Source organism: Cyprinodon tularosa, unplaced genomic scaffold (genome assembly GCF_016077235.1).
Source record: "Cyprinodon tularosa strain WSP-4 unplaced genomic scaffold, ASM1607723v1 ctg234, whole genome shotgun sequence".
NCBI classification, from domain to species: Eukaryota; Metazoa; Chordata; class Actinopteri; order Cyprinodontiformes; family Cyprinodontidae; genus Cyprinodon; species Cyprinodon tularosa.
In genome coordinates, this window is record NW_024038875.1 from 835,779 (window position 1) to 850,334 (window position 14,556).

The window sequence follows — 14,556 nt, forward strand, 5'->3', positions numbered from 1 at the left end:
TTACTTTTTTCTTAGTGCTTCTTTGAATTCCACTTTGTCTTAACCTTCCATATTTTCCCCCAACTAGACTAGCAGGGTTGCAGGAGTATAGTGCCACTTTTCAACTTTACACCAGATTTAAATAACCCCGACTTCTACCTACAGACATAATGCCGACTTGATAATTGGACCCTGAGTTCAGTATCCTAAAAGGCTGGCATGCATACTAAATATGCTAATAGCAGCTAGGACCCGAAAGTCAGCAAATGCCTTTAGTTATTATGTGTAACAGTTTGAACTCCAGCATGCAGTTACTTCTAAAATCTAAATTTAGATTTAAGGTGCAAGAACTTTTACTGTTCAACCAAAGGTATAAAAATAGTTGGACTCATTTTGTTGTAAATAAGGACTTAAATATTGTTGTGTTTTTCCATATTTAAGTAATATTGTGTCATGTATATGCCTTGTAAAACCCTATTCTAAAAGATTTTAATTATAAGTAATAATTAATAATAAAATATTTAATTGTAGATTTGCTGATGTTAACCGCATCCATTTGTAAAAACTGAAACAGGGAAAAGAAAATTGGATTATGGATGAGTTTAGCGTAGTTTTTCATTCATGTTTGACAAGCCTTAAAGCCCCTTACTTATTAAGAAATGATAGATGGAGGTAAAAGGATAAGGAAAGGTATAAGAATTTGACATGGAGGAGATATGCAATTGGGTTTGTTTTTAAAGTGTGGAATATTGTGTACCTATAGGATGTTCATGGTTTATCTTGCACATTATTCTTAGCACTGTCTAACTTTTTGCCCTAATTCCTGTTAATTTAATATTACATGTATCCCTAGTTTGATCTGTAATACTTGAATATGTTAATGAAAGAGCTGGTCTACTGTTAGTCAGTTGGCAAGGCGAACGTTGATCCTTTCTGAAGTTGGGCCACAGTGAGCACTCTGGTGTCCCTTTTAACCCTCCATAGTGTTCATAAAGCCCAACCTTCCACACTTGAGTTAAGCTGGATTTATTTTGTTCTTTTTTAAAAAAAGATGTTAAAATGTTTGTTATTCAGTGTGAATATAATTCAGAAATGAATATAATACATGTTGAAAACATACTCCCATTAAGTAGTTGTATGCCAAAAAGGGTAATGATCACTGTATAGGTAAAAAAAAAACTAAGCAAAATACATCTAAAACTTGATAATATTTTTCCCTTACGTATTTTGTGGCCTTGTGTGTTAGTTTGCAAAGAGGGTCCTCTGCCATAAGCTAGTGGTATTTGGTGGGCTGCGGCGTAAAAAAGTTTGAGAATCCCTGTAGTAACTTAATCATTTCTCCCTGGATCTTATCGAACTTTCAGGTGATTTTGTTCGAGCCTTATATGAATCTGAGGAGAACTGTGAGGTGGACCCAATGCGTGTTCCTCCGTCAGTCCTTGCTGACCACCAAGCCAACCTTCGCATGTGCTGCGAGCTTTTACTCTGCAAGATCATCAACTCCCTCTGGTCAGTTTATAAAGACATTTCCTTGCTTATAATGAAATGTAGTCAATTCTTTTTGCCTGTTAAAGGTATAGTAGATCATTTTTACAAATTTTTGAAAAGACCCGCCCTCTCCACTTAAAAGAAAAAAGTGTATATGCATAACCCTGTATATCGAGATGGAACGCCTATTAAAAGCGTTCAAGAGCATGCACAAGCCCATTTCTTCTCGAGGACGGTGCTACGCAATGATAGGATGGATCCATCTCACCCATATTTATATATAAAAAGTTTCCCCACAAAAGACTACTAAAAAAATAATCACTTGCTTGTTTGTGTGTGTGTTACAGTGGAGATTTGGACATGTTTGCTGGGTAAATAAGGATCCACCGTATAACTACTGACGATGCAAATTACAAAATAAATAAACTTATCTTCCATGGGTATCTTTCAAGATACAATATAGAGGTACAGTAGATAAATTTGACTAGGACTGATGTTAAATGGATTTCTCCAAATAGCATATCAAACTTAACCTTTCGAGCAGAAACTTTGCAACCGAGGCATCAGTGGAAAGCCCAACCTGTACTGTCAGTGTCCGCCGTTGCGTGAAATAATCTCCTAAAAACACTCTGGTCTTCTTTCTCTCTTCTGAGGCCTTTCTCTTCTTCTCATACACTTCGTAGACACTTTTTCTCTCCACTCTGCCATTTTCAAAGACACCACAAATATACGCCTGTGTGCATGCGTATAAAGAGATAGCTAAATGGGGACGAGCACGTAGGACGGCCTTAAGTAAACATATCACCAGAATGATTGACAATTAGAAGGACCACTTATTTTGATGATCCACCCAGAAAAAAACATCCTCCATTACACTTCTCACTCAGTGTTGCATACCTGGTGAAAATATATATTTTAGGAGTTAATGCTCTCATTCACTCCAGTAACATTCCCTTTTTAGGAGAAACAGGTCCAGAGCCCCACTGATCCTCCACCATACTTAACAGTGGGCACAAGGTGCTTTTCTAAATGTTTATCTTTTATTTGAGGCCTGCACCACCTGTCATGTTTAGTAATAGTCCTGCCTTAGAAATGACGTTCCAGTTAAAGTTGACAAACCTCAACATGTTCATGATTTGGCAGGTTGTTTTTTACTGGGACTTCTCCCAAACATCTAGCTGACATATTCATGGACCTAAGATGCCATACTGTATATGTGGAGATGTCTTTGTGTCCCTCCCCCCAGTCTGAGTTGGAATAAAACATAAGCTTTTTACAGCAACCCCTTCATATCCGCCTTTTGCAACGGTTTTTAAGATGTTTGGCCTGCTTCATGCCACACATATATGTTAATGTGATTTGTAGGAATTTCTCATTCAGGCAGTTATTATGATGCTTGCAAAGTTGAACAGAAAAGATCATGGTTAATAATTGCTGATTATTGATAAAAAAAATACATCTATTTATTTGTTAAGAGAAAAGTTGCTTCTGTTTCACCTCATTGAAATCTCAATGAAGAAGGGAGGCATACATTTCTGATTAGAGTTAGCTCTGATCAACCTGGAAAAAGGAATTTTGCATTAAGCAAATGTTTCATGATTCAGCTGCATTTATTTTAGCCAATTCATGATGGACGCCCAAAGAATATAGTACCTGTGATTAAAACCTATTATTGGGTCATTTCCCCTTGGAGTATATGTACTCAGACTGATATTTCTTAAAACTATTTATCATTGGAAGAATTATCCACTGTGACAAGGAAATTAAAATGAACAAAGAAATTATCCAGGAGAAACATTTCCATTTTGTGAAAAGTGATATGGTCAGGTAACTTTCTATAAGTTTCAGTCTCTCGACTTTTCCATCTTGCTGTTCTCCCTGACAGTCTGTAATAAGTACAATGTTCTCGCTTCAGCATTTTCCCTCGGGAGCTGAAGGAGGTTTTTGCCTCCTGGAGAGCCAGATGCGCCGAGCGAGGGAGAGAGGATCTCGCCGACAGCCTCATCAGCTCCTCCCTGTTCCTCCGCTTTATGTGCCCAGCCATCATGTCGCCATCCCTGTTCAACCTGATGCAGGAGTACCCGGCTGAGCGCACATCCCGCACCCTCACGCTCATCGCCAAAGTGATGCAGAACCTGGCCAGCTTCACCAAGTGAGTGTCTCCTCAGCTTTTTTGCACTAAGTTGACGTAGATATGCTGACATTCTGCATTCTTGTCAGGTGGGATGGTCTAAAATCACGGAAATAGAGGATTGCAGTTTTGCCGGCGAAAGAGTTTAAACTGTTACTCACACGCAGTGAGCTCAGAGCCTCACTGCAGTGACACATTTCTTTCAGTCTGCAATCTCCTCTGACACTCTGATTAAAAACTAGAACACCGATGTGTTAATTCAAACCTTTGGCTTAAAAAAGCAGCAGTGATTAAAGATTTAAAAGTTTGCTTATAAGTCACCATTGTGATTTATCCAGGTAAGAATAAGAGAATTTGGTCCTATACTCAAGCTTTGATGTTTTCTTTGTTTCTGATGTCAAAAGTTATTGCACCCTAAAACTAATTGACTGTGCAGCAACAGCTGTATGATATGAGTCTTTTACAGCACTATAGAGGAAATGTGAACACATTTTGGTCAAAGAAAAAGATTGCTTTTCTGTAGGTTTTTAAGTCCATTTGAATCCTTTAAAGGTAGAGCTTTGGATGTGCTTTTTATTCTTCATGTTCAGAAATGGTCAGAGCTACCGTAGGAGCTGGTGGAGAGTAGTTCCTGGTTCCATCAATTATGGAGAACAAGTACCGTATTTTCACGACTACAGGTGCTGGTCATAAAATTAGAATATCATGAAAAAGTAGATTGATTTCAGTAATTCCATTTAAAAAGTGAAACTTGTATATTATATTCATACATTACATACAAACTCATATATTTCAGATGTTTATTTTGTTTAATTTTGATGATTACAAAGGACAACAAATGAAAATCTCAAATTCATCATATCAGAAAATTAGAATATTACTGAAGACCAATAAAAACAAAGGATTAATAGAAATGTTGGCCAACTGAAAAGTATGAACATGAAAAGTATGAGCATGTACAGCACTCAGTATTTAGTTGGGCCTCCTTTGGCCTGTATTACTGCAGCAATGCGGCGTGGCATGGAGTCGATCAGTCTGTGGCACTGCTCAGGTGTTATGATAGCCCAGGTTGCTCTAATAGTGGCTTTTAGCTCTTCTGAATTGTTGGGTCTGGTGTATTGCATCTTCTTCTTCACAATACCCCATAGATTTTCTATGGGGTTAAGGTCAGGAGAGTTTGCTGGCCAATTAAGAACAGGGATACCATGGTCCTTCAACCAGGTACTGGTAGCTTTGGCACTGTGTGCAGGTGCCAAGTCCTGTTGGAAAATGAAATCTGCATCTCCAAAAAGTTGGTCAGCTGCAGGAAGCATGAAGTGCTCTAAAACTTCCTGGTATGTGGCTGCGTTGACCCTGGACCTCAGAAAACACAATGGACCAACACCAGCAGATGACATGGCACCCCAAACCATCACTGACTGTGGAAACTTTACACTGGACTTCAAGCAACGTGGATGAAGTGCCTCTCTTCTTTTCCTCCAGACTCTGGGACCTTGATTTCCAAAGGAAATGCAAAATTTACTTTCATCAGAGAACATGACTTTGGACCACTCACCAGCAGTCCAGTCCTGTTTCTCTTTAGCCCAGGCAAGACGCTTCTGACGCTGTCCGTGGTTCAAGAGTGGCTTGACACAAGGAATGCGACAGCAGAAACCCATGTCTTTCATACGTCTGTGTGTGGTGGTTCTTGAAGCACTCACTCCAGCTGCAGTCCACTCTTTGTGAATCTCCCCCACATTTTTGAATGGGTTTTGTTTCACAATCCTCTCCAGGGTGCGGTTATCTCTCTTGCTTGTACACTTTTTTCGACCACATCTTTTCCTTCCCTTCGCCTCTCTATTAATGTGCTTGGACACTGAGCTCTGTGAACAGCCAGCCTCTTTAGCGATGACCTTTTGTGTCTTGCCCTCCTTGTGCAAGGTGTCGATGGTCGTCTTTTGGACAACTGTCAAGTCAGCAGTCTTCCCCATGATTGTGTAGCCTATAGAACTAGACTGAAAGACCATTTAAAGGCTTTTGCAGGTGGTTTGAGTTAATTAGCTGATTAGAGTGTGGCACCAGGGGCCATCAATTTTGAACCTTTTCACAATATTCTAATTTTCTGATATGATGAATTTGAGATTTTCATTTGTTGTCATTTGTAATCATCAAAATTAAACAAAATAAACATCTGAAATATATGAGTTTGTATGTAATGTATGAATATAATATACAAGTTTCACTTTTTAAATGGAATTACTGAAATCAATCTACTTTTTCATGATATTCTAATTTTATGACCAGCACCTGTATAAGGCGCACTTAAACGTCTTTTTTTCCCCTCAAAATGTGCGGTGCGCCCTTTGGTGCGGTGCGCCCTATGTGTGTTGTAACTGCGACTTTTGAGACCACCTCATTGAGGAGATGATGAAAGAGTGGCTGAATGTAAGGAGACCAGGTGTTTTTTTTCCACTCATCACCATCGCTGTTAATATGTAACTCCATGCGTGCCCATCTCACAGCTGATGTGAAAAACATGGGGAAACAAATTAACGCTGTGCTCGCTGTTCAACCGCTCGACATCGGTGTGAACCGGACCCAGCAGGTGCAGCAGAAGCAGCGAGTTTACATGCAAAGTCAATGGTTGACGCGCGTATAGATGCAGCAAAAGGTCCTGCAGCGCGTTTTGAGCTGCAGGTGCAGCGCGTCGCGCTGCTGCTGCTCGAGATGGAAAAATTGAAGTTTTGCTGCTGGACGCGCCGCATCAACCAATCAGAGAAGCTGATCTGGGAGCTGACAGCGAGACAGACACAGCGCTCTGATGACATATGATATTAACGCAAATGAAAAAGGCTGGATGGATGAGGAGATGATGCAGGCAGGTGTATGTGAGGAGACCAGGTGCTTTTTTCCACGCATCACCATCGCTGCGTGCCCATCTCACAGCCGATGTGAAAAAAAGGTGAATCAAATGAACGCTGTGCTCGCCGTTATCCCGGGGGGTCTGACAAAGGAGCTTCAACCGCTCGACATCGGTGTGAAGCGGCCGTTCAAAGTAAGGCTGCGAGCGGCGTGGGAGCGATGGATGACAGACGGAGACCACAGTTTCAGGATAAGTGGAAGGCAGCGCCGGGCAAGTTACGCCACCGTTTGCGGATGGATTGTAGATGCTTGGACTAACGTGTCTGCTGGCTCTGTTGTTCAAGCTTAGTTGTTCAAGCTCCCTTAGTTGTTCAAAGCCGGCATTATTTCTGAGGAGCTGCGCTGCACGGAAAATGACTCTCACAGCGAAGAAGGGGAAATTGGCACGTCTGATTTAGCGCAGCTGTTTTATTCAGAAACAGAGGATGATGACTTTGATGGGTTTGATTAATACTTTGTAATAAATACATGAATAAAGCACAATCATACTCAGTTTTGCTCCCGCTCTATTTTTCTACCTGAAAACTTAATGCAACAGCAGCCTCTGGGCGGGTCTCCTCCTCTTCACCGCGGTGGCTGGCAGGTGTTTTTTCATCTAAATATTCTAAATCTTGCAGCTATATTTGCTGTGATCAGTGGGAATAAAGTAGTTTTAATATGTTTTTAAGTGAGAAAGTCCACCTGAAAACTTCATAATTGCAGTCAGTTCATCCAGATTATTATCGTGCCTATACTATTTCTGTCGGAGGCGCTCAGACCCCACATACCATCGGTGCACCGACAGTAAATCCCTTCAACAGCAGCCTCGCCGCGGCGGCTGGCAGGTGTTTTTCATCTAAACAATTTAAACTGCAGGCACCAGGATACCGGCAATAAAAGTGAACATATTCCGTCGGCAGGTTTCAGGATTTTAAGTTAATTTAGGAATAATCACAGCGCCCTGTCATCTGCGATGTGTCTGTCTCACGGTCAGCTCGCAGGTTTGATTAATACTTTGTAATAAATACATGAATAAAGCACAGTCATACTCAGTTTTGCCCCCGCTGTATTTTTAAATACGCAGTAGAGGTATTTAAAGGTAGTAGAGGACATGTACCTGTATATAAAAAACGCGCCCTATAGTCCGGTGCGCCTTATGTGTGTGTTAAATACAGAAATGGGACACATAACTGAGAGTGCGCCTTTTAGTACGGTGCGCCTTATGGTCGTGAAAATACGGTACCAAAGCAACCCTAGACCTTCACACTAGCATGTTTTGATTGTTGCTGTGATATCTTTCTAGCACCACATCACTAAAATGTCTTTACAGCTTTTCACTGACATGATATGTTGGTTGATGTTTTTTTTTGTTTCTGATCTGATTTTGCATTTCTTTGCTTTGTTGGAGCTTTTGTTCATTAGATCTTTTTTCCTACTTCGTGTAATTTTTAAGGTGTTTCTTTGCTCTATAGATAATGTTCGTTTTTAGGACAGGATCTGGTCAAAAACAACAACGACAACAAAACACTAAATTAGAGAGTTTTCTTAGTGAAACAAAGTGTTTTTTGAAAGCACTTGGTTGGTTTGAAAAGCCAATTTTTCCAAATATATATAGTTTTTTCTTTTTTTTTTTGTTACCATGGATCTCTTTGTTTAAATATAAAACAGAAGAAGCCTATAAACCACAAAATGCTTTTCACAATAAAGCATACTTATTAATTACACATCCTACATTTTCTTCTAAATTCCTGAAAAAAATTTCACTATTGTGCAGCATTTCTGATATAAAACTAATGCAGTGTTATTTATTTGAACACAGAACTGTATTTAGGTGTGAATCTGTTTGAATACATTCCCTAAGTTAAATTCTGTATGATTTAGTTTTCCAATTTAGAACTAATTAATTTGTTTTTGCAGGTTTAAAGAGTAAACCAAGCTAATGGGAATAGGTACAATCTATTCATACTAATTAGTAATCCAGATCAGTTTAATGCATTCTGGTTAAATGTATTTATTAAGTATAATTATAAGACTTCAAGTTGAAAGCTGAAAGCTGTGTCACTGCATGAATTATTCCTTTGATTTGATGTCATCCTGGGGGTGCAGAGCGATGCAGGGGAGAGTAGGAAGGAGAAATTCACTCCGGCAAAAGCAGACATGGCTTCCGTCTGTCACGTCCACCTGGGTGTTGAGACAACAGAAAAGAGAGACAAACAAAACCAGCAGCAGACTAGAAAGGCATTTTTGTTCCTTAGCACGACTGCGGGAAGTTCAGGGTAACTTACTGCACAGACACTTTGATTTGATATATTTTCCATTCCCTTCTTAAAGGAATAGTACACCCAAAATCACCCCCATGCTGAACAAGACTCTGGAGTACTTTATTGATATCTCAAATGCATCTGGAGATCTGGGAGGCTTCTTGCTGTCTGCTGACATTCAAATAATGGAGGTGCCCAGTGCCCGAGGCAGAAGGGTCCATAAAAGTCCACAAAAAACGTTTCAATATTCCTCCATACTGCTCGTCCAATGTATTCCAAGTTTCCTGAGTGGGTAGCATCCAGAATTTACTCGAAACGAAGTCATTTAGAATGTTTTTAGAGCATAAAAAGTAGTGTATAGGATTTCCTGAAAGCGCGCACATGCGCGTTCACGACGCTACGGAAGCCGGCAGACCAAACCAGCGCATTCAGCTCGGCAAAGAACTCATGCTCTTCCTCAACACTGAAGTCCTCAGACATTTTTCTTTCGTTGTTTCTTTCTTTGCACAGGTAAACGGCACATTTCTTCTTCTACGCTTGCATTATCAGCAGAGCAGACGCTGAATGCGCACTTTCATCTGGTTTGGTCTGCCGGCTTCCGTAGCGTCGTGATCGCGCATGTGCGCGCTTTCAGGAAATCCTATACACTACTGTTTATGCTCTAAAAACATTCTAAATGACTTCGTTTCGAGTAAATTCTGGATGCTACCCACTCAGGACACTTGGAATACATTGGACGACCAGTATGGAGGAATATTGACACGTTTTTGGTGGACTTTTATGGACCTTTCTGTCTCGGGCACAATAGACCTCCATTATTTGAATGTCAGCAGACAGCAAGAAGCCTCCCAGATCTCCAGATGCATTTGAGATATCAAAAAAGTACTCCAGAGTGTTGTTCAGCATGGGGGTGAGTAGAAAATGAAGGCTAATGATGTTTTGGGTGTACTTTTCCTTTAAGCAGGAAAATATACCGTTAATAGAAGTCATGTCTAAGTATAATGGAAAAAAAATTTAAAATTACTCTGAGGTAGAATATTTTTTATTTTCCAATAGTGAGGCTCAACCTGATGTGTCACTAAATTTGATGTGTGTGTTATCTATAGTTTTGATATTGTGTAACGCGTATCTCAAGTAAAGGTGTCTTATTAGATTGGATTAAAATTAAAGATATTTAGCTCCGATATATAATTTCGTAATTCTTATGTACAACTAAGAAACTCATCTTCATCCTCCCAGTTTTATTTCTCAGCCTGCTAAAGCACAGGTCCGTTGGTCAGACAAGAACCTTTCTGTTCTGTGTGATTATCTTCTCGGCACATGCTATGAATTTGCTATAAATTTCTTTCGATTTTAATTAGATCAGAGAATTTAGCAATAATCGTTACTTTATGTAAATCTCTGGCATCTTCATGTGTGAAGTCTTGCTTTCATTGCAGCCAATGACTACCAAAGCAAAGACTCACCCTTTTTCAATGTTTCACCTTTTTAGATTTGGACCCAAAGAGGAATACTTGTATTTCATGAATGAGTTCCTAGAGATGGAGTGGGGCTCCATGCAGCAGTTCCTCTATGAGATTTCCAACATGGACACTGGAGGAAACGCTGGAGGCTTTGAGGGCTACATCGACCTCGGCAGGGAGCTGTCCATGCTGCACAGCTTGCTATGGGAAGTCATGGGACAGCTCAGCAAGGTAGGTCCATTTAGGACTATAGTGGTTTCATAGCGAAACTCATAAATCTGTTTTGAATCGAGGTGAATAATCAAGAATTGGAAAATAAACAACCTGTAGAGACATTAGTACCAACCAGATGCATTTATCAGGTCCATAATACCTCAAATCAGTAAGGACACTTAGGCCATGGAGGAAGTGTGAAGTAGGAAGGAGCTAGGGCAAGGAAGTAGGAAGCTTCCTTGCACCAATGCAGTTAGCATAGGGACCGCCTGACATCTCTAGCTGCCATTAGGAGCTATATGGATGCCCATAATCCTTTGTGTGACAAGAAAAATAGGCACATCCCATCTCTGGGAGTTTAATAAAAATCCAATATTTCCTGACATGTGCTGTGTGTGACACATGCAAATGTCCTAAACTCCATCTGTCTTTTTAGGTTTTATAATGGAGATTTTCAGCCGTTCACTACATTTGTGTAACTTTTGTTTATTGCAGATCTTTGATGAATGGCTGTAGTATTAACTTAATCAGCATAATTTTTGTGTGTCCATTGTAGTGTTAATTTTAGCAGCCATTTTTAAATTTAGTTTTAGTCTTAGTCCAGTTTCAGCATCGTTTGTTAGTTTTTATCACATTTAGTCGACATCATCGCATTTTTATTTAGTCTAGTTTTAGTCGACTATAAGTCAAGCATTTTAGTCTTTATTTTAGTCCAAGAAAACATAATTTTATTAGTTTAGTTTTAGTCAACAAAAACTGTCAACATTTTAGTCTAGTTTTAGTCAGGACATAATTTTAACCTTTTACTTTTTTGTCAGCAGATAACGTTTAAGATTTCCTAAAATTATTTCAACATTTTCTCTCATCTTTTTGATAAAAAACACAATTTTAAGGAACACATGCAGACATGGAAGATGTTCTGACAATATTTGCATATTTATTTTGAACATTGTTAAGGTTCAAAGACACAAACACAAATGCTTGCATTAAAACAAATAAAACACACCTGGCAAATGAAACAAATAAATAAAATTAAGTGTCTTATGAACTTAACACAAGTGCTGGCTGTTTAAAGCTAGTTCACATAGAATAATAAAATAAATAGATTTGAGGGCAATGTTAAAAAAAAAAAAAAAAAAAAACTCCAACTGATACAACAAAAGTGCTTTCCTTCCAGCTTTAGCTGGCCTGTCATTGTTTCTGGGTGGCTGGTAGGTTGTTGTTGGTGGTGGTGTATCTTTAATCTGGAACAGAAATTAATACAATGTCAGGATAGATGCACAGCATAACACGAATTCCAAGTGTATAAGTAGCATATAGGTCTCTTTTTTTCCTTAACAAAAACTAAGTCTCTGTAAAAACTACATTTGACAATCCATTTCAAACTCATACAAACAACCTAACTATCATTTTATGCAGGAATAAATTGCAGACATTTTTATGTGTGCATGCATTTTGGTTGTATTAATATTGATGCCAATTCAAATCAAATGTCCTTGTAATAGTAATATGCAGATAAACAGAGCAGCATTTTATGTCACCAAATAAAGACATCCCTGCAGTGGTCCCCCTAGCAATGACAATTTTGTATATGAAAATCTAGGTTAAAGTTGCTCTGAATTATGTGTGGCATATTATTTTTATTTTGTCTTACCGAACTGCATTTTCGTCTCGTCGTTATTAGTCCACGAAAATTATTTCTGATTTAGTCCCAGTTATTGTTTATTAGTGGGGATTTTCGTCTCGTCTCGTCTAGTTTTCGTTCGGTGAAAAATGTGCGTTGACGAAAATATTTTCGTTTAGTTTTCGTTAACGAAATTAACATTAGTCCATTGCATAATGTGTTCCTTAAAGATATTGTGGAGGATTTTTGTGAATTTTTTAAAAGACCCGCCCTCTCCACTTTTAAAAGGACGAGCGTGCGAGAGCCCATTTCTCCTCGTATACTCTCTGTTTAAAAGTTGCTGTTCTCATAGCTCATACAAGCTTACTGTGCCCAAACGTCCGCTCTAATCCTTAAATTCCTCAATCACTATATAGAGCGGGGACTATATGGTTGACTTTATAGCCAACTCAGTTAACTGACCATCCGGACAGATGATCACTGCTTTTTTCAGGTAACTCCTTCTTCACTGCCAGATGCCTGCGCTGTCATTTTTATTAGTAGCGACAGCCTATGACGACAGCGGGCCTCTGTGACAACAAATGCCATAATGCCTTGCGAGGAGAGCCCCCCCCCCCCCGTGCAAAGCCTTCCGGGATATATCTGCCTCTTCTGAGGCCTTTCTTTTATTCTCATACACTTCGTAGACACCTTTTCTCAGACTTTTATGAGATATACACCGGAAATTTCGCATGTGCAGAAAAATATAACGGGGCGAGCACGTAGGACGGCCTTACATAAACATATCACCAGAATGATTGAGAATTTGGAGGACCACTTATTTAGATGATCCATCCGAAAATAAAAGATTGTCCTCTATACCTTTAAGGCCAAAGGCTGTCCCGATTCAGCACAGCAGGCTGAAGTTCTTTTTCTACCCTGGGTAATGCTCTTCCTGCTGAAAGGTGAAGGAATAGGAGCTACAATTTGAGGCATTGGGATCAAACTGGGGACTAATGATAAAATTGTGGTTTCAAACTCCAGTCCTCAAGGGTTGTTGTCCTGCAACTTTTAAGTGCATCTCTCCTTCAGCACACCTGACTCCAATATACCGGTAAGCTCCACAGCAGAGCTCTCCATAGTTTGGCTATTTGCTGCTAAGGTATTGTACATCTTAATGCTGCTGGACACCAGCCCTCAAGGGTTTGAGTCCGACAGGTTTAAAGTCATCTGGAGATCGAAAACTAGACAGGTTTTTATTAAGCTTGATTTACCAACCTCATTTTTTTTATTTGTAGCACATAAAGAAAGTTCTCAAAATTTTATGCAGCCCTTCAAAGTGTTAAAAAGGTTTTCTATAAACTGACAACCTAAAATTGACTATAGAGCATAACAAAGCACTGAAGGACGTGTTTGTACAAATAAAACGCAGATAGTTAACTTCCCTTCATGATACTCACTTGTATTTTACTTATTTTTTATTGTTTTTTACACGGTTAAAAGCAGGAAAGTCCACCACATGGCAGAGTCAGTATGTGGCAGGGCTTAAAGGCAAAGATATCAATCATACCAGCTCTTGAATTTAATGAGGTTTTAAGTTTTCAGCTGATTGCACTGATATTTTACTGTTTTTGATAACTAAACTTGTAAGATTAGTTTTTTTTATTTATTACAGTTACTATTATACTGTAACATAAATTAGAAACCCCACTATTTGAAATGCATGAATTAACTGGCTCTGTGGTTCAATGAAAACATTTCTGTTTGACTTGCTCTGATTAGTAATCAGCATGTGAAATACTAAGAGTTTTTCACTGTTCTTGGAAATAATAAGCACTGTTTGTGGCAGATAAAAGCTTCAACTTACAGCATGTGATTTGATGCTATTTTTAAGGTAAAATCAGGTGTTATAAAACTCTGGTTTATTGTATTAAATCACTTTGACAGACGTAAAAACTGCAACCCACTGCTCAGAGGTCAAATAGAGCTTGGTAACCAGTGACAGCAAGGAAAAGCCTTAGCTTACATCTCTACCTATGATGTGGGGAAGCAATATGCCCTATAAAGCAGCTTATATCAAAATATTAAGCTCTGCAAACTGCAAAATAATTTAGCTTCTAAGTTTGTCTTAAAGTGCTATGTTAGTAAATAAACAATATTCTCTTAATCCTGTTTTCCACCCTCTGTTCTTTACTTCTCTTGTTTTTAGCTTTTGAAAGTTGAAATGACCTTCTAGCGAAAGTAATAAATGTGGCCGTCTGGAACTTTGAATAAAAAACTGATTGCTGAACTGCTGGAAATAACAAGTAAACAAATACAAACAAGTGATAATAATTTGTTTTAGTTTATCTTCATTTTTGTTGCTGGATAGTGTATATCGCAGGTAATTAAAATAAGACTTTCACCACTGGAAGGGCCAGTATAGAATTAGATCATCAGCTTTTGTTTTGCTTAACATATTGAAAAAATAAATGAGTATATTTTTCTTAGAACTCTTCCTCAAGTAGAAAACAGCAATATATTTATTCATAGTTTTCT

At 38.8% G+C, this 14,556-nt stretch overlaps 1 protein-coding gene across 5 annotated transcripts in view; it reads left to right on the top strand.

The window, feature by feature from the left end:
• Window positions 1-14,556, top strand: part of LOC119784833 (ras/Rap GTPase-activating protein SynGAP-like) — an 86,161-nt gene that overhangs the window by 48,144 nt on the left and 23,461 nt on the right. For all 5 annotated transcript variants that reach the window (XM_038287080.1, XM_038287078.1, XM_038287079.1 and 2 more), the window contains 3 exons: window positions 1,344-1,488; window positions 3,383-3,619; window positions 10,232-10,433. In XM_038287080.1, the coding sequence (XP_038143008.1) occupies window positions 1,344-1,488; window positions 3,383-3,619; window positions 10,232-10,433 (584 nt within the window). The remainder of the gene's footprint in view (window positions 1-1,343; window positions 1,489-3,382; window positions 3,620-10,231; window positions 10,434-14,556) is intronic.